Genomic DNA, 20,333 nt, shown 5'->3' with positions numbered 1-20,333 from the left:
ATGCTCATCATCAAATCAACCATTATGCTCTAGGACAGTAATTCTCTCTGTGCTGCTATGGCTCATGATCCTCTGCCTCCCACTCCACATCATGAAATGTGTCCCTTTTCCACCCAGGGCTCACTCAGGGCACCACTGTGTTGAAGGAAGGGGTTCCCACTGGTAGAAGGATAAGCACATAAACACAGGTGCAGTGTCTCATACAAACAGGAATCACGTGCACAGTGTAGATATGCTACAGAAAGAGGCTGCTGCCACCAAGGAAGAGCTGTGTCCACACTGCCACCACCTCCGAGGAGACAGCGGTATCCAAACCTGGAGGACTGGATGCTGTTGCTGCCAAAGAGAGGGATCTGTCACTACTGCTGGGCAGTCTAAGAAAGCAAAAGGGGGATCTTGGTGGTGGCCAAGGATAGATGGGACACAGGAGGATGTTACAGGTGGGGGCCAGAGTGAGGGATGTTGCTGGTGGCCAGGGGTGTGGTGGAAGAGGATAGACTGGCATGATGGTGATGACTGAGGAGAGAAAGAAAGGGGAATATGCTGGCAGTCAGTTGAGACAAAGTGGGAGATGGTGGTGGTGGCCTGGGGTGGGAGGAAAACAGAGAGAGGGATGTTGGTGACAGCTGGTGGAGAGACAACAGACAGGGATATATTGGTGGTGATGGCAGCTGGTGGGAGGGAATGTTGGTGGTGGCTGGAGATGAGGGAACAGAAGGGACATTGATGGTGGCTGATAGGGGGGGGGGGGGGGGGGGGGGGGGGGGGGGGGGTAGAGCTCAGAGAAGAAGTTTGTGGTGGCAGGAGGAAGTGAGGACAGACAGGGGGAATATTTGTGGTGGCCGATTGTGAGGGGCCAGAGAGGGGGGGTGGTGGTAGTGGTGGTTAAGGGGGGAGAGGGATGTAGGGAAGTGATTCTGGAGTAGGGTTGGCTCAGCACAGTACCTGGAACATTTGGAAAGTGTATCTACCTCACCACTCAAATTACACCTATGCTTCAATGCCTCGGGACTCGCAGAGCCACAATGCCATGTTCAGGCTTCTCGTTCCCATGGCAACAGCAGGCCACCAGCATTAGCACAAAAACTGAGTCCCGCTTTACCCCAAGAATTCCATTATTTTCTGCGCCCCCAGTCCCGCACTAACGCTTCGGGCCTTCCATCCCCTACCAGCCTCGCCAGCTGTCCCTCTCCAACAGCGTTCCGGCCGCACCGTGGGCATATTCACAGTATGACAATACAGTTATAACATATAAAAAAAAAAAAACTACTATTGCTTGAAATAAAAATGGCTAAATACTTCTTATTGCCCTCAAGTTATGTTTATCTGAGCCTAACGTTATTTCTAAACATAAATCTTCCATGCGCTCCAGAGCCAGCCGTACCAAAACACAAGATAGCTGTAGCAGTCCTCACAAGGCGCATGCGCAACTTTATGAGTCACCGCGAGAGCGGAAATAGTCGTTGATCTGCGAAGGTTCTCACCCGCAGGTGGCCTGTGAATTCTGTGTTACTGCGCATGCGCGGTGCATAGCAGCGCCCCGCCTCCCCCCCCCCCCCGGGTCCTGCCCAGCTTTCCACAGTGTCGGGAGCTGAATGCGAAAGAAGTCGTTGGTCGGTGTTGGTGGTGGTAGTGCGGTGAAAAACCCGCTGCAGACAAAAAAAAAAAAAAAAACCCCCGCCTGTAATTAAAAAAAAAGTGAGTTGTGCGGGAAGGCTGTTTACTTGGAATACAGGTGAAAGGGGAGGCAGGGGCTGCGGGACATGGCTGGTGCCCGGGAAAACGGCGGCGCGCTGTCGCCTAGAACCCTGCTCCGGTGAGTGTGCGCGGGGCGCCGGGGCTCGGGGTAACGCCGTGCGCGGGGACAGGCGTGACTAGCGAGGGGATGCACTGCAGGAGCTTCTCTAACGAGTTGGCGGTCATTGCCTTATCCAGTACTCCAGGAGTCACTTGCCATGATAGATACCTATAAAGCGATATTATGAAAAATGTTTTCTGGAGTGCTCAGTTGCCAGTTTGTGTGTATGAAAAGAATAATGGAAAAGGATTCGGAGCGAGGAAGGGGAAAATAAATTATTTTAACACATACATAGACACACATATCTATCTATCTATATCTTACTTTGTAGACAAAAGTCATTTCACTTCCAGCTATATAGGAGATGAGCAAGGCAGAATGGGATACCTCACAATCCTCCAGACTGTGAAGCAGCGGGCAGTTGTGAACTCCCTCTCTCCCCCCCCCCCCAAACACGCATTCTTGCTTACATACATAGCAAACACATTCGTCATCTTAGTGATCCTCCATCCTCAGCCATTCATTACTTAATGAGCAATGATCGGCAAAGGATGTCTGTGGAGAAGAATGAGTACTGTGGAAGCTGGGGCTTGAAGCATCAATGGAGTAAGGAAGAGGAGGAGGGGAAAGAGAATGGGGCCTTTCTAATCTTTTCCTCCTCTCTGCCCTGGTGATCCTGGGCTTCTATTCCCAGGTCTGCTGCCCCCTCCCCCCCCCCCTTCCAATTAATCCTCCAATGGACCTTGTTCCCTCCTACCCCCAAGTGATTCTAGGGATGCCAAGTCTCACCCCAGTCTCTGATAATCCTTGAGCCTTTCCCCTGGAAAATTACCCTCTCCAGCAACTCACCTTTTCTCCCTCCTTAACTAGTAAGGCATAGGCCTTACTGATTAAGGAATCCGCTGGCACTTCTCTGTCTTTGGGGGTGGGGGAGCAGACCAGTATGTACCACCTACTGTCCTGAGCCAGCTTGGACTGTAGGGGTAGAGATCTAAAATTCAGAAGCATGACCTGGTCGTTGCCTCCTCTGAGGAAAAAGGGAACAGCACTACATGTTGTCCTTATCTCCTTTTATTCCATAACCTAATTGCCTCACTCAAACTGTCTCTCCCCATCCCCTTCCCCATAGCTTTGATCATCTCACTCACACCTCAGGCCCTCCAGTCCTCTCATTCATACCCTGCAGCACCTTCAGTCCCCTCACTTGCTCTCTCCCCTTCCTCTACACAACCTCCAGGCCCTCCAGTCAGCTCACTCATTCTTTTATGCTCCCATATCTAACATTGCCTTGGTCTCTTCTCCCTCAGATTTCCTTACTCTTTCTTCCCCCATGTTCCCTCAATCATACCCATAACGCTCCTCATCTCTCCTTTTCCTCCTTTTGATCACTAACTCTCTCCCATCCTCTCTCTCTTTCACCCGCTTCCAGGGGTAGAGCTGACAGGGCTGAAGAAGCCAGCGTGATAAACAGCATGGGAGGGGCCAGTAAACCCACATTCTATTAGGGTCAGAAGCCATGGGGCCATCTTCCTTGGTTGGTGTCCCTCGCAGCCTCCTCAATTGTGCTGGGAAATTGCACAATAATCAAGGCCTTGTGGCTGCTCCCTCTTCAACCCCTCAGGATAAGCAACTCCAACACTCTCTGCTTCCTGCTTGGGGGACAGAAATGAGTCATGCTGCTACTGGCTGTACTCTGTTTCTGCAGGGGAGTCAGAACTGGTTTGCAATTTCAGCTCTATTCTGTTTCCTTGGGTCCCAGAAAAAAAGTGGCAGAATACTGTTCCGCATCGTTCCACCATAAAAAGAGCTCTAGGTAACACAGACAAGGGATTGAATTATTTTAACACAAGTTTGAAACTTGCAGGCAATAGTGCTATTTATCAAGGCCATGGTTGAAGCCTTGACAACTGGCACTATTGCCAGTTTCACATTTATGTTAATTCAACTTCTTTTTATGTCTGCTCTTTGCTCCTCTACTATTAGTTAACATTTTTATAGCACTACAAGACATACACAGTGCTGTAGTGTCTGCTTCAGGATCACCCCCTCCCTTTCTTTTCCCTATTGAATAGGAGAGATGTGGAGGTTCAGTTATGAAGCAGATGGTGAAGATGGACTGAGACCTCAGGAAGAATAAGAGCCCTAGGATGATGACCTACAAGGGTCAAATTTCTAGGGATGCTGGAACTGAGCCCAAAATCAAAAGGGACTTTGGTATGATGGCCAGCAGTGGCTGTTCTTCCTTCACAGAAAAAAAACCAAGAAAACCCAATTCCATTTGAGCCTGCTCACTGGTGTTTTGTACCAATAGGAGCATAAAACTTGTAAAGAAAATAAAAAGGAAGGAAGCAGAACCGGTATTGTTCTTGCTACAGCTACTGCAATTCTCCAGCACCTTGGAGAAGGCTAGTTTCAGGCCCTTCCCTGTCCAGACAGAGAAGGGAAGGAAGTGCCTATTATGCCAGGAGCCAGCAGCAGAGCTCCATCACAGGTTCCTTCTGCAGGAACTGTGATGGCCTAGAGCATACAGTGACCCTGGTGTTGCAGAAGGCAGCTGAGGTAAGGACCTCTGTGGCATCAAGGGGGACAAGCTAAGGGTGAGGCAGGAGCCCCAAACTGGGAAGCCATCCATTGTTCTGGGAGGCTGGGTGGTTGAGACTCTCCTGTGGGAATGCTCAGAAAGTGAGATCTTCTCAATGGAGTTTGTACTACTGATGCACAAAGCACACTGTGAGCTGAAGAGAGGGCAAAAGCAGGTCCCCAGCAGGGAGGCTATTTCCTAGAGAAAGCCAGCCTTAAATTTTAAGAAACCACAGTTCAATCCAGAGAAGGACCTCTTCCCTAAGCATGAAGTGCAGTCTGTTACGTGATTAAAGGAAGTCTCAAGAGTCAGGGAAGAATTGGATAGCACAGAGGTAGCATCTGAGGAGGAAGAGGGCACAGCCTTAAAGTTGTTTAGGAAGGAAGAGTTAGGGACACTCCTAGGGTAATGCCTTCCTTGAGACACTCAGAGAAGCAGGAGGTGGATACAGCCCCTCAGGGGAGCCCATCCTTTCAAGAATTAAGAAAACCCCTAAGTCCTTTCACTTCCAGCTATATAGGAGATGAGCAAGGCAGAATGGGATACCTCACAATCCTCAGAAGTAGAATGGCTATGCCCCATCTCTTTCCAACTCAGCAAGCAGAGGTAGATTATCTGTTCCGTATTCCAAAGTTGGATGTACCAGTGTTGGCTGTTACGTAGAGAATGATGATCTTAGTGGAGCGGGGTACAGCCCTGAGGGACCCCCAGGACAGGAAGATTGAATCACTCTTGAAAAGATTATTTGAGATAGCCAGCCTGTGTCTCCAGGCAGTGATCTGTGGAGGGTATGTGATCATCTTTGTCTGGTGGGCCCAGCAGTGCCAGCCAGATGTGGAGAAAGCTGCTTCCCTAAGTGAAGAATTTTGGCTAAGTTCAAGTCTGCATCAGCTTTCTTGGTGGACACCTCCTATAATTTAAATAGGGCTTCAGCCAGAGAGTTGGGCAACATATTCTGCTTCTAAAACCCAACTGAGCAGGCTTCCCTTTAAGTGTCAGTGGTATGGGGAAGACTTGGAAAAACTAGTGAAGGACCTAGGTGAGTCCAGGCCACAGAGACTGCCAGAAGAGAGAGACAGGGGAGCATCAAGAGAGTCCCATGCTCACTTTAGGAAATTTAGGAATTACAGACCAAGTTAGTATGGCACACTCCAAAAAGGAAGGTTACAGGCACCAACACAGTTATTTCAGGGGTGGAATCACCTAGGACTCCATTTGGACTAGAAACTCAAAATGAAGCTACTAAGGTCCATGCCTTATCCCCTACCAGTTGGTGGCTGCCTGACTGTTTTTTGAAAAGGTAACCTGGATCACCAAGGACAGATGATTTCTAGAGATTGTGCATCAGGGATATGCTCTCGATTTGGCTGCCCCTATTTCAGAAGCTTATGCCAAGTTTCCATGCAGGCCAAGCTCCAAGAGGCCCACTGTTCAGATGACAATAGAGCAGGAGTGGCCCACTAATCTTCAAGAGCTACAACAGGCTAGGTTTTCAGGATATCCATAATGAATATGCATGAGATAAATTTGAATGCATGGCCGCAATTGTATGCAAATATCTCATGCATATTCATTGTGGATATTTATTTATTTATTTTATTTAAAAGAATTTATATACCACTTTATAAATTAGTTTTTTGTCAAAGTGGTTTACATTGGAGAAAATACTAAAATAAAAGAATAAAAAGAAAAAGGTAATTAATAAATAAAATTAAAAGTACATAAAATTACTTAATAGCTGGAACGAATTCCAGCTAGAAATAAACACGTGTTTACTAAAGTAAATAAAAATAAAACTGTTGCCGTGGAACTTTACTAATAATATGGGAGGAAGGGAAGAGGGTAGAGAAGTGACAAAATGAGTCCGAAAGCTAGGGAACAGATGGGAGACGAAAGGAAGGGAGGGGAAACGAAATGAAAATGAGACGGGAAGTATGATGGTGGCTGTAAATGAAGTAGTGGAGAAGACTTTATGTTTGTTCTGGAGTAAGTGTTTTAAATGCTAATTGAAAAAGATGGGTTTTGAGTGATTTTTTGAAATGGGAAGGATTTGAAATTGAACGAAGAGGGTTGGGAAGGGAATTCCATAAAATGGGTCCAGCTACCGAGAAAGCTCGTTTTCGGGTGACTTCTAGCCTTGCTAATTTAGGAGAGGGGATATCTAGAAGATTTTGTGTAAGAGAACGTAGATGACGGGTAGGTTTGTAGATCCGCAATGATGAGCAAAGCCAGATGGAGGTTGGGTTATGGATCAGGCCATGTATAATAGACAGAATTTTAAATTGTATCCTAAATTTTACTGGGAGCCAATGTAACGATTGAAGGATTGGGGTGATATGGCAGTGTAGAGGGGTCCTGGTTAATATTCGGGCGGCACTATTTTGAATCAATTGAAGGGAATGTAGAGAGGAATCAGGTAGTCCTAGATAGAGTGCATTGCAATAATCTAATCCAGAAAATACTAGTGATTGAAGAATGGTTCTATAGTCACGGTAAAAGAGTAATGGTCGAAGATGTTTTAATAGTCGTAGTTTATAGAAGGATTTTTTGAGGATATCCTTAAAACCAAGCCTGTTTGTTGTATGCAAATATCTTATGCATATTCATTTTGGATATCCTTAAAACTAGGCCTGTTTGTGGCTCTTGAGGGCCTGAGTTGGCCACCCCTGCAATAGAGCAACTGCTCCAGCTGAAAGTTGTAGTGCCAGTTCCTCAAGAGAAATCAAAACAGAGAGATTTTCCATCTACTTTGGGGTCCTAAAGAAAGAAGTCACCTTTCACCCACTGCTGAACTTAAAATTTGTCAACAGGTACACATACCACATTTTTGAATGGAAACTCTAAAATCAGTAATGTTGGCATACTGCATTCCTTAACATCTGTGGATCTACCTAAGGCATACCTGTGTATTCCCATCAGAGTGGAACACCTGACGTTTCTAAGATTTGTGATATTGGTTGGTAGTAACTGCGGCCTTCCAGTGCAAGGAGAGAATATTGGTCCATCCTGTTTGGATGATTGTCTAATCAGAGCCAAGTGTATGCAGGAAAGCATTCAGTTTACACTCAAGAATTTAGCAGCTCTTTGAATCACTAGATTGTGTCCTAAACTGAGGAAAGAGCCATCTACAGCCCTCTCAATCCTTAGTGTATCTGGGAGCTAGATTTTACACTGATAGAGAGAAAAGTGTTCATGACACCAGTCAGTCACCAACCTTCAGACATAGGTGAGAGAACTGTTGGCAGCCAGATCACCCAGAGTAAGATTGTACCTTCAAGTACTAGGATCAGTCGTGGTTGCCATAGAACTGATACCCTGGATAAGGGTCCATATGTGCCCTCTGTAAAGGGCTCTTCTGTCCCAGTGATCTCCTCAGGCATAAGGCTATGAGGAGATTCTCCTCGTATTGGGGAAACCTGAAACAGTCTAAGTTGATGTCTAACTGAGGTCAGTCTTATGAAGGGAGCTGCTGTGTAAGTTTACCTGTCCTTTATTTATACATACAAACTTCTATTCATCTGATCTGCAGATCTTGGCAGAGTACAAAATACATATAAAATAAAATTGGACTAACAATAACAAACAATTACTTAATACTGAACAGCAATAGTAAATAAGGAGCAAAAGTTACCGGAAACCTGAAAGGTAGGAGACGGGAGGAGTCACATCAGTCAAGGAAGGCCAGGGTAAACAGAAGAGATTTTAGCAGCTTCCTAAAATGAAGCAGGTCCTTTTCTGCTCTGATTTCTAGCAGGAGACTAATACATTGGGCTGGGCCCGCAATAGAAAAACTGCAATTCTGAGACTCAGATAGCCATAGCAAGCTTCCAAAGATACCCATTCCTCACAAACAGTAAATCCAGTGTATGACCCTGTTTATGGGTGGGAAAATGAATCAGCTGAGACCACCCCAAAGACTCATTTACCAGAGTAGTTTGTATTGGCACAGGTTGACCTACACCAGGGGTAGGCAACTCTAGACCTGGACTGCCACAAACCAGAGCTGTAGCTATGCAATTTGACACCTATGGCCTAGTGAAAACTTCACCCTCACCCACTACACAACATGACACCATGAATTGGAAACCTCTGTTAAAGTAAGTTTTGTTTTGTTTTTTTTAATTTAAAAAATCTTTTAGTTCTAATCTGCAATAGAAACAGGTGTGACCCTTAGATCTGTATGAATGTGATCTTTAACTTCTGCCAGAACTGACCCTTAACCTCTACCCAATTGATTAGTAATCTCCAGCTTATTAAGCAATAATGGTTGAAAAAGTGTGTACCTTTAAACCATGATGATGCCACCCATGCTCATTGAATGTAAAGAGTGAGACACATAGAGGGATTTCATTTTATTGCAGATTTTCAGTTTAAGCTTATCAACATTATTATCCACTATTCTGAATAACACTTTTTAATGTGAAAATTTTTTTAAAAGCCATTTAGTAGAAATATACAAACATTTTAAAAATAAGCCATTTCAAATGTCAAAGAAATGGGGTTTTTTTTTGGCAAATGATTAAATTGAAAGCCAAATGTGCCTGATAAGTCTTTATCAGTGAAATTATTATCATCCATGAACATGCCTTTTTTACTTTTATTGCATTATAGGATTTTTTATTAAACTAGTTGGTTTCTAGATCTCATTAATAAAGCAAATTCCCTCCACTCTAGACACATTGTGATGTACCACAAAATCCTGCCAAAAACACAAACAGCCTTTATAACAAACTGCTATACTGTAACAAGATTAACACTAAGAACTTGCACAGAAATCACCCTTTCTAAGAAAAACAACACTGCAGACAAGCCCTAGAACATCCATACACCACCTACTGGAAAAAAGAACAAGCTGGATTGCTACACATACTTAAACGGAAACTAAATGGTTGCAAAAATCCTTCTCTTCTGTCACACATGTAGAATGTGGATAGATCCTCACCAAATACAGAATAATGGACCAAAATAAAAAAATAGAAATGTGCAAACAAAAACTGAACTGGAAACCCCAAGAAGCATACCTGGGAACTTTTGAATTCTAGTCACCCTCCTGTGGACTAATTGGGGGGGAGGGGGGGGGAGAAGACCCTAACATTCTTCCCAGGACGGACCCCAGCATCCTCCAGGACCAGCCCCAGCAGTAACATTCTTCTCTTCAGAACCCCGCCCCAGCACTCCTTATCATATAATCCCATCATATCTCTCCACAATTCTTACGCCTTGCCTCAACCGTTTTCCTCCAGCATCTGCCCCCTGCCACCTCTTCTCTTTGTGTCTACAGTAGCACCTTCACCACCTGTTAAAGAACATGTTAGTCTGCATACGGTGGGCTGGCAGTACAGTACGAAGGTGCTCTTCCTATAGTTAGTCTATGGCCAAGGCCAAATTGGCCATAGGCTTGCTATGGTTCTGCCATAAACAGGTTAGATTTTCAGGATATCCACAATGAATATGTATGAGTTAGATTTGCATGCAGTGCCTCCGTGGTATGCAAACATATCATGCATATTTATTATTGATATCCCAAAACCAGACCTGTTTTTGACACTCCTGGACCAGAATTACCTACACCTGACCTACACAAACCCTAGAGTGTGGATTTTCCATTCCATCACTTGATGATGTAATGGAGGAATCTAATTTGAATAAACACTGTTTCATGATATTATGGAATGCAACAAAAATTTAATTGTATTTGCTGGGTGAAGGCATTCGTTTTAAAAGCCAAAATGCAGTGCTTCAGCGAAGTTCATAATTGGTCCATTGGGACCAAAGAATTTCCAAAAACTGTTTCCTATAACCGCAGCAGTACAGCAGTTATTTGTACATCAACAGATATTGTTTATACTGCTGTGCTGGGAGATACCAAAGATTAATTCTCTAAGGTATGGTCTCCAGACATTTTATTGGTTATCCGCTTTATTATTTGTGCTGGTGTTTAAGGTACAAGTCTATTAACCAACTGTTCTTATACAAGATTCATAATAACAATATTGTATTAATTTGTTTCAGAACTATGACATTGGCAAGTTCATCATTAACCAGGCGGGTTCTGTTTCCTCCGCTTTCCCCTCCTCCACGCCCATTTCGAGTGTCTAACCGTGACAGAAGCAGTCGGAAAGGAGTTGTAGCAGGCACCTTGAAGGAGCTCATTGACAAGGTGCCAGATCTTGGGGAGAGGAAGGGAGCAACATTGCCATTATCAAAGGCCAACCAAAAACTGTTAGTTATAGATACTGCCCTTGCAGTAGGTGTTGCCATGAGATGGGCAGTTATTTCACAAGGGAATTAATACTACCAATTGCATCTATAGCTCTATTTGATGTATGCTGTGAAGTACAAAAATACATAAGAGACAGTCCCTCTTACAATCAAATCAAGACAAACATACAGAGCAAAAAAGACTTTAGGAACTTAATTTATTAAGAAAATGGTTAAAATCAATGAGGCTGTGAGTGGGATATTCGGGGTTAAGATTTAAAATAAGCTTAAATAGGTTGAATTTTAGGCTGAATAAGGCCAGAGAAGGGAGCAGGACTCATCAACTCAGGAAGATGATTCCAAGCTTACGGTATAATAAGGTGAAAAACATGGAGTCAGGAGCCGGTGATGACTTGCCGATGAGTTGAGTTCACCATGAGGGATGTGAGGAGCTATAGAGTGGATGCACTTGTGGGTGGGTAAGAGATGCTTGATCTGTGTTAAAAATGGATAGTGACTTGAGAAGAGGAGTTATATGGGTGTGACAACATTGACAAAAATGTTGAGCAACTGAATTTTGGATAGATTCTAGTGGAGAGAGATGGTTCACTGGGAGATCTGTCAGGAGCAAGTTGCAGTAATCTAAGTATGAAGTGATGAGAGAGTGGATAAGGGTTCTGGTAGTGTGTTTAGAAAGGAAGGGACAGATTTTGGTAATGTTGCAGAGAAAGAAATGGCACATTTTTAGCAGTGCTTTGGATATGTATACAGAAGGAGAGAGATGACACCCAAAGTTATGGGCAGAAGGGACTGGGAATAGTGTTATCCATAGAAATAGAGAGAGAGGAAAGGGGGGAAGTGGTTTTGGGGGGAAAGATGAAGAGTTTTGTCTTGACCGTGTTGAGTTAAGGTGGTGGTGGGACATCCAGGCAGTAATGATAGACAAGTAGGCAGAGATTTAGGAATGGATTCCTGATGAAATTTCTGTTATCCCAGGACAAGCAGGATGCTAGTCCTCACATATGGGTGACATCAGTAATGGAGCCCTATGTACGGAAAACTTCTGTAAAAGTTTCTATGAAACTTTTGACTGGCACCAGAGTGCCTACTGAGCATGCCCAGCATGCTATGATATTCCCTGCCACAGGGGTCTCCCTTTAGTCTTCTTTTTTCCGCGAAGCAGTTAGCCTTGCGGTTCTTAGGAGTCCTGTGGGATTTTCCACAATATTTTCCTTACGGAAAACTCAGAAAAACTTAGCCGCATAGGGTCTCCCTTCAGTAGTTATCGGGGTAAGTTTTTCGTTTGATTCATGGTTCCGTTCCGTTCCGTTTTTCATAATACTTTTTGTACCTGAGTCAAGGCTGTTGACGGCTGTCCGGCCACAAAATGGCTACAGGATTCAAAAAATGCCCAAAATGCTCAAGAAATATGTCGATCACAGACCCTCATCAGGACTGTGTCCTCTGCCTTGGAAAAGGCCATGACGTAAGAAATTGTCCCCTTTGCGCTACGATGACCTCGAAAGGTCGTCGTCTTAGGCTCGACAAGATGGAACAATTGTTTAAAATACAGCTAGTTACTGTTCCATCTACTTCCACACAATCGTCTCCGGCTGGGTCGATTAGGAAGGTCGTCCTGAAGAAACGACAGTCTGGGGAATCAGGAGACGCTCCATTCTCCTCCCCCTCTCCATCGTCTAGAGCGTCCACATCGAGCAGCGAAAAAGGGCGCGAAAAAGATAAACATCGCCATCGGCATCGCAGGCCGCATACAGCAACCACCGCCCCGATACCCGGCGAGCCATCGACGGAGGACGGGGCACCGATTAAGAAAGCCCGGCTCCAAAGTAAGGCTTCCGAGCCACCGACAGGCCAACCCTCGCTGATTCCGGCGGAAGGAATCGTACCTCCTCAGGGCCCTGAGGTCGTACTACTATCGCCGCCACCGCCTCCCCCCATGGGTGCTCTGTTCACATCATCCATGCGGGCGGAACTTGACAGTTACATACGTCAAGCGGTTAAGGATGCCTTTATCGAGGCGATGCCACGGCCTTCCACTCCGGTTCTGCCATCGACACCGGTCATAGGAGGAACTCCGGTCCCATCACCGATACCTTCAATACCGATGCCGAGGAAATCACCGCTCTCCTTGATGGCGCCGATTCCATCACCGGTTCTACCTAGGCCGCAACCACCAGTTCCAGCACTGCCGATTCCCCGGTTACCATCGATTCCACCACGGCCATCGACCCCGATGGCACCGTCGATGCCTACTCAAGATTCCATTTTTCAACCCTTGATGGATAAGCTGGACTCACTGATCCATTGCTTCTCATCTTTACCACAACCTATAGATGTGGATGAGAATCAAGAGCCATTACCAGGTCCCTCGGGTGTCATGCCACCCCTTAGACCTCAGACTCCACTATCTGAAATTCCAGCTAAGCCTACTAGGCCGGTGGAGCACCCTCTGGATGATAGTGACCAAGAATTCTCCTCGGATGAAGATCTCCTGTCTGAGCCTTCTCCGCCAGAAGATAGAAGAAAATCACCACCAGAGGACCTGTCTTTTTCCAACTTTATTAAAGAGATGTCTCAGACAATTCCCTTCTCCCTCATTTCTGAGGTAGACAGCAGGCAAAAAACCTTGGAGGTGCTTCAATTCGTGGATCCTCCCAAGGAAATTCTTGCTATTCCTGTTCACGAAGTATTACAAGAACTGATGTACAGGATATGGGAACACCCTGGGTCGGTGGCAGCTGTTAATAAGCGGGCGGATGCCACTTATCTAGTGCAACCCATTCCGGGGTTCCAAAAAACTCAACTACCGCACCAATCAGTGGTGGTTGAGTCGGCCCAAAAGAAGGCCAAAAGATTAAAGCAACACGCCTCTATACCTCCTGGAAAGGATAACAGGTTCTTGGACAATCTTGGCCGGAAGATCTTCCAAGCTGCTATGCTGGTATCTAGGATAAATTCATACCAGCTTTTTATGAATCAATACCAGCGTGACCTATGGAAGCAAGTTGAATCCCTGTCTCATCAGTTACCTGACCATCTTCAGGAAGGATTTCAAAACCTCGTACATAAAGGCCTAGAGGCAGGAAAACACGAGGTTCGGGCCACGTATGATTCATTTGAGACAGCCTCCAGATTGTCTGCATCTGGAATAACAGCTAGAAGATGGGCCTGGCTTAAATCTTCAGAGCTGAGACCAGAGGTACAGGAGCGCTTGGCGGACCTGCCTTGTTTAGGGGAAAACCTCTTTGGCGATAAAGTCAAGGAGGCGGTGGCAACCATCAAGGACCACACAGAAACCCTCAAACAGCTGTCTCAGCTGCCACAAGAGGTACATCAACCTTCAAGGAGGCCTCCAAGAAGGGAACAAAGAAAGCCATATTACCGCCCTAGGTGGTATTATCCACCAGCAGCCAGGCCCAGACAACAAAGGCCTGCTCAACGATCTCAGCCTCGCCAAAGAACTGTTAGGCCTCAGCAGCCTCCGCCTGCGGCGTCCACTTCCGGATTTTGAAGTACAACCAGAGGGCATGAGTCATTCCCGAAATCCTTATCCACAAGTACCGGTCGGAGGCCGAGTTGCTCACCATCTTCAAACTTGGACCTCCATCACTACAGACCAATGGGTACTCTCAATCATAACTCAAGGGTACCACTTGGACTTCCTCACTGTGCCAAGAGACAATCCCCCTACTCCGTCTTGGACAGTATCTCATCATTACACAATCCTGCAAGCAGAATTATCCACCCTCCTGACTGCCAGGGCCATCGAAAGAGTTCCCAGGCCTCAGTGGGGCAGAGGATTCTACTCCCGATATTTCCTCATTCCAAAGAAAACCGGGGGCCTACGTCCTATCCTGGACCTCAGAAATCTCAACAAATTTTTAAAGAAGGAAAAATTCAGGATGGTGTCCTTAGGCACCATGCTACCTCTTCTTCAAAAAGGAGATTGGCTCTGCTCTCTTGGTCTTCAAGACGCTTACGCTCACATTCCCATTTTCCCTCCTCATCGACAGTACCTGCGATTTCTGGTTCAAGGTCAACATTTCCAATACAGAGTGCTACCATTCGGCCTTGCATCAGCACCTCGGGTATTCACAAAATGTCTAGCAGTAGCGGTGGCACATCTTCACAAGCAAAAAGTGCATGTGTTCCCCTACTTGGACGATTGGCTCATCAAGAGTCATACACAGAGCGGAGCTGTCACTTCTCTCCATCTCACAATAAGATTGCTTCACTCCTTGGGATTTCTCATCAATTACGACAAATCCCATCTCACACCATCTCACCAGTTGCAGTTCATAGGTGCAGATCTCAACACCATCACAGCAAAGGCCTTTCTTCCAAAAGACCGGGCTCAAACGCTCGTTCTCCTGGCACACTCTATTCGCAATCAATATACAGTTACAGCTCATCAGTGCCTCATCCTACTCGGACACATGGCCTCAACAGTTCACGTCACTCCCATGGCCAGACTGACCATGCGACTAATGCAATGGACACTCAAATCTCAATGGATTCAAGCCACTCAGCCACTGTCCACTCACATTCAGATCTGAAGTTTTCCCTTCTCTGGTGGACATCACCGATCAACTTGCTCAAGGGCCTACCTTTCCAGCAGCCAATTCCACAAGTGACTTTAACTACAGATGCGTCCACCTTGGGATGGGGAGCGCACATTGCTCATTTGAAAACACAGGGCAAGTGGACAAAGCAAGAAGCCTCCTTTCAGATAAATTTCCTGGAGCTTCGAGCTATACGCTATGCTCTATATGCATTCAAGGACTGCCTTTCACACAAGACTGTTCTGATCCAAACGGACAACACAGTAGCCATGTGGTACATCAACAAGCAGGGTGGTACGGGCTCGTACCTCCTTTGTCAGGAAGCAGCTCAAATATGGGACTGGGCCCTAGCACACTCAATTCTACTACGGGCCACCTACCTAGCAGGCATCCACAACACAGTAGCAGATCGCCTCAGTCGTCACTTCCAACCACACGAGTGGTCTCTAGACCCGACCCTGGCAGCCAGGATATTCCAACGCTGGGGTCAACCATCATTAGATCTCTTTGCGTCCCATCTGAACTACAAAGTGAGCAATTACTGCTCTCTCCTCTCGCAGCAGAACAGCTTACCAAGAGACGCGTTTGCCCGCCATTGGAATTCAGGCCTGTTATACGCGTATCCACCAATACCGCTCATAACCAAAACACTAGTGAAGCTGCAACAGGACAAGGGGACCATGATACTCATAGCCCCATATTGGCCTCGACAAGTATGGTTTCCCACACTGCTAGATCTCTCAGTCAGGGATCCAATTCGCCTGGGAGTAGCTCCCAATCTCATAACTCAGGAACAGGGTCAGCTGCGCCATCCCAACCTTCAATCCCTGTCCCTGACAGCATGGATGTTGAAAGCTTGATCTTACAACCACTCAACCTTCCAACCACTATATCTCAAGTACTTATAGCTTCACGTAAACCTTCCACTAGGAAAAATTATTCCTACAAATGGAAAAGGTTTACATTGTGGTGCACTAACAAAGATTTAGATCCTTTCACTTTACTAGATTACCTTTACCATCTCTCAGACTCTGGTCTTAAGACGTCATCGGTAAGGGTTCACTTAAGTGCAATCTCAGCTTATCATAACAGGCTAGGAGATGCACCTGTCTCCACACAGCCTCTCGTCAGTAAATTCATGAGAGGCCTAACTCACATTAAACCTCCAGTTCATTCCCCAAGCATTCAATGGGACCTGAATGTAGTCTTAACCAGGCTTATGCGTTCTCCCTTTGAACCCATAAATACCTGTGACCTTAAATTCCTTACTTGGAAAACGGTATTTCTCATAGCCATTACATCAGCTAGAAGGGTCAGTGAACTGCAGGCACTAGTAACTTACGAACCCTTCACGAAGTTCCTTCATGACAGAGTAGTCCTCCGTACACATCCAAAATTCCTTCCTAAGGTTGTCACGGAATTTCATTTAAACCAAACAATAGTTTTACCTACATTCTTTCCTAGGCCTCACTCTCACCAGGGAGAGAGAGCCTTACACACTTTGGACTGTAAACGTGCGTTATCTTTCTATTTAAACCGCACTACAGCCCAAAGAAAATCAAATCAGCTGTTTGTGTCCTATGATCCAAACAAACCAGGTAAAGCAGTGGGTAAGCATACTCTGTCAAACTGGCTAGCAGATTGCATACAATTTTGTTATGAAAAAGCAGGCCTTACTCTCCAAGGGCGAGTAAAAGCACACTCAGTCAGAGCAATGTCAACCTCAGTAGCACACCTTCGCTCTGTACCTATTCTGGACATTTGTAAAGCAGCAACATGGAGTTCTCTTCACACCTTTGCAGCTCACTACTGTCTAGACAAAGAGGGAAGACAAGATTCAGCATATGGACAACCCGTCTTAAAGAACTTGTTTCCAGTGTAATCCCAACTCCTTCTACATCCAACCTGCTGTGATTTCGGCTGATTCATTTCGACAACAATACTTCACTGTTGCCTCACCTCAAAATGACTCAGCCTCTAGCTTGCTAATCACCCATATGTGAGGACTAGCATCCTGCTTGTCCTGGGATAAAGCAAAATTGCTTACCTTGTAATAGGTGTTATCCCAGGACAGCAGGATGTAGTCCTCACGAAACCCACCCGCCACCCCGCGGAGTTGGGTCCGATACGTTTTATTATTTTAATTTTGGCTAACGCTATTTGCTACAAACAAAGACTAAAGGGAGACCCCTGTGGCAGGGAATATCATAGCATGCTGGGCATGCTCAGTAGGCACTCTGGTGCCAGTCAAAAGTTTCATAGAAACTTTTACAGAAGTTTTCCGTACATAGGGCTCCATTACTGATGTCACCCATATGTGAGGACTACATCCTGCTGTCCTGGGATAACACCTATTACAAGGTAAGCAATTTTGCTTTATAGAGAAGTAGATCTGGGAATCATCAGCATGGTGATGGGAGGAAATCAGAGCACCAAGGGACTAAACATAGAGAACAGAAAAGGGCCCAGAACAGAGCCCTGAGGCACACCAATTGATTGTAGCATGGTGATAAAGGAGGATCCACAAGAGCACACCCTAAAAGTGTGGTGGGAGAGGTAAAACTAGAGCCAAGATAGGACGGTGTTCTGAAATCCAAGTGAGGACAGAATATCAAGGAATAGTTGAAAATCAATAGTGTCAAATGCAGCAAAAAGGTCAAAAAGGATAAGGATTGAAGGCCTTTGGTTTTAGCCATAAACAAGTCATTGGAGACTTTGTGAAGGGCTGATTCTGTGAAATGTATAGAACAAAACCCAAACTAGAATGGATTGAGATGAAAAAGTCAAGACAGCAGAAAATGGCGCATTCAAGTAGTTTTGATGTGAAAGGGAGGAGGAAGATGAGACAATAGTTAGCAGGGCAAGTAGGGTCCAGTGAGGGGTTTTGTGTGTGTGGTGACTGCACATTTGAAGGCAACTGGATCAGTTGCATTGGAAAGTGATAAATTGATGATGTGACAGATGTGACGACTGCAAAGTAAATAGAGCTGAGAAACTGGGTGGGAATGGGATCAGAAGAACAAGTAGCTTTGGAGTAAGAAAAGATGGATAGTTTCCTCCACTGATTTCAGAAAATGAGAGAGTGTCAAGGGCCAGAGAAAGGGGAGAGAAATGGAGGGGAGAGGTAGTGGTGACCTGATTGAGAACTTGAGACTAATTTTGTGAACCTTGGCATGGAAGTAGTCAGCCATAGTCTGGGCAGAGTGAACTGAACAATGTGTGAAAGGCAAAGGCAGTTTATAAGAAAGTAACTGGAGATTATTACAGTTCTATATTACAGGAAGCTCTTGGGGCTTGGAGCATAGCACATTCCCTCAACTTAAGGGCACCTTGTTTTGTGCTGGCCTGAAGTCGGCAGGCAAATATTGCTGGTATTTCTGCCACTGTGGTGCACTAGGAGCCTTGGCCAGTTTGAACCTCCTGCATAGCAATATGCAGTAGCCTATTGAGCTGCCCCAGAACTCAGAATTTAAAAGTTTTCCTACCCCTATGCTGATGTCTTTGAACTACACCAAACTGTGTCAGGAAGCACTGGTAACTGTAGACAAAAGACTTAGGATGCTGGAAGGGATGGCTATTTTTAACTTCATGTGCTTCTACAAACCTTGTGAAATCATGTCTAGTGGTTAACCTGCTGAAATGTGAGTAGTTGTCTTCTGAGCTCAGCCATGCAGTAGACAGGGAGAACTGATGAACAAGGGCAGGGACACAAGCTGCTATTCCCAACACATTTCATGCTGATGGGTTACAAAACATACAGGAACATTTGTGTGACCTATATATATTTAAGAAAGGCACCTGAGCTTTTTCAGAGATACTAAGCACATGCTATTAAAGCCGAAATGATGTCTGTTTCTGCAGGTTTGCTGGAATAATGTTAATTATGAGATCTTGGGTATGCTTTCTCAGTGCATTGTGGTAGGGTATGAGATATGCTTTCTCAGTGTGTTTCTTCAGTGTAAATTTCATGTTGCTGTTGCCAAGTCTGTCCATCCATACCCGTGTATCATGGGCCTTCTCTATGGACAGATTTGCTTGAAATTTGGTAGGCAAGCATCTTACTGAGGTACTAGTACTCCTGCCAGATTTCAGCCAAACGATCCAGGGGAGGGCAATCAATGGATGTGCTGGAAAAATGGGACCATCCCTGAACTGGCAGAATTGGATGGGATTTGGCGTGTAAGACACAAGCAGACCAGGAAACATACCTGCCGTGTGTTGGACTAGAAGCAGATACTTGTCTAATCTGTTTCCAGTATGGAAAACCCTAAAATATTTTACTTAGTTGCTGCAGGTTCGTACTTATGTATCATGCCCTTTTTGTAATCGCTAAATGCATACTACAGTTTGTTTGAGACTGCATATGTGTCTCTGTATAATTCTTTTTGCAGGCCATCAATACCCTGGTGATCACAGCGGGGCTAGTTACTCTAGTGCTGGAGGAAGATGGCACTGTGGTGGATACCGAGGAATTCTTTCAGTCCCTGGAATCTAATACACACTTCCTGCTCCTAGAAGAGGGACAAAAGTGGACTCAAGTAAATTGTTTAATATTTTTATCATTATATTACAGAAAGACTGTTTACATTTTCCAGAAAGACAGGGCTTTGAAAAGGCCAGTAGTGCCAGGCATTGGAGTATTGTTTACTTAAGAATAGAACTGAGCAAAGGTTTGACTGTGGTGACATTTTGCTGGAAATAGATAATTGGCCCTTTTGAATCCTGTGAGTGTGCTATGATTACTTCTGATATCCAGGCTACCTGACCTTGGCTATTGTTACCCTTGACTTGGAAGGGCATTGGTGTGGATTTGTACCTTCCAGGATAGCTAATCAACTCAAATAATAATCCTTCCAGGCCATGTAAGTCTGTCCCAGGTAGAGCTTTCCTGCAAGCAAGCCATTCTAGGATTTCATGATCAGACTTTATTAGTACACCTTTTAACAGAAAGCACAAGTTCACTTGGGTTCACACTTGCTGGTCTACTTAAGTTAAATTCAAAATGCAACTCTCAGTTAAATCTGGTCCACAGAGCTCAGCCCTCAAATTGCCAGGAACACTTCCTAGCAACCCAGCATCTCTTTAGAAACCCTTAGGATTGATCTGGTCCTTAGTGATGGGTTTAAAATACCAGCAGAGTCTAAGGCTTGCTCACTTGCAATTTGATCAG

General features: G+C 45.3%; 1 protein-coding gene across 4 annotated transcripts in view; it reads left to right on the top strand.

Moving 5' to 3' along the window:
• The first annotated feature begins 1,547 nt into the window (after positions 1-1,547).
• The window catches only part of CIDEA (cell death inducing DFFA like effector a), a 93,194-nt gene continuing 74,408 nt past the window's right edge, over positions 1,548-20,333 (top strand). The window contains exons 1-4 of one of the 4 annotated variants that reach the window (XM_029590969.1): positions 1,548-1,698; positions 4,478-4,480; positions 10,392-10,539; positions 19,555-19,701. In XM_029590969.1, coding sequence (XP_029446829.1) covers positions 10,396-10,539; positions 19,555-19,701 — 291 coding nt within the window. In that variant the 5' untranslated portion in view covers positions 1,548-1,698; positions 4,478-4,480; positions 10,392-10,395. Of the gene's footprint in view, positions 1,817-4,477; positions 4,481-10,391; positions 10,540-19,554; positions 19,702-20,333 lie in introns of all 4 variants that reach the window. The other 3 variants (XR_003854759.1, XM_029590970.1, XM_029590968.1) reach the window with 3 other exon arrangements.

This window comes from Rhinatrema bivittatum, chromosome 2 (genome assembly GCF_901001135.1).
Source record: "Rhinatrema bivittatum chromosome 2, aRhiBiv1.1, whole genome shotgun sequence".
NCBI lineage: Eukaryota > Metazoa > Chordata > Amphibia > Gymnophiona > Rhinatrematidae > Rhinatrema > Rhinatrema bivittatum.
This window is presented reverse-complemented; position numbering and strand designations above follow the sequence as displayed.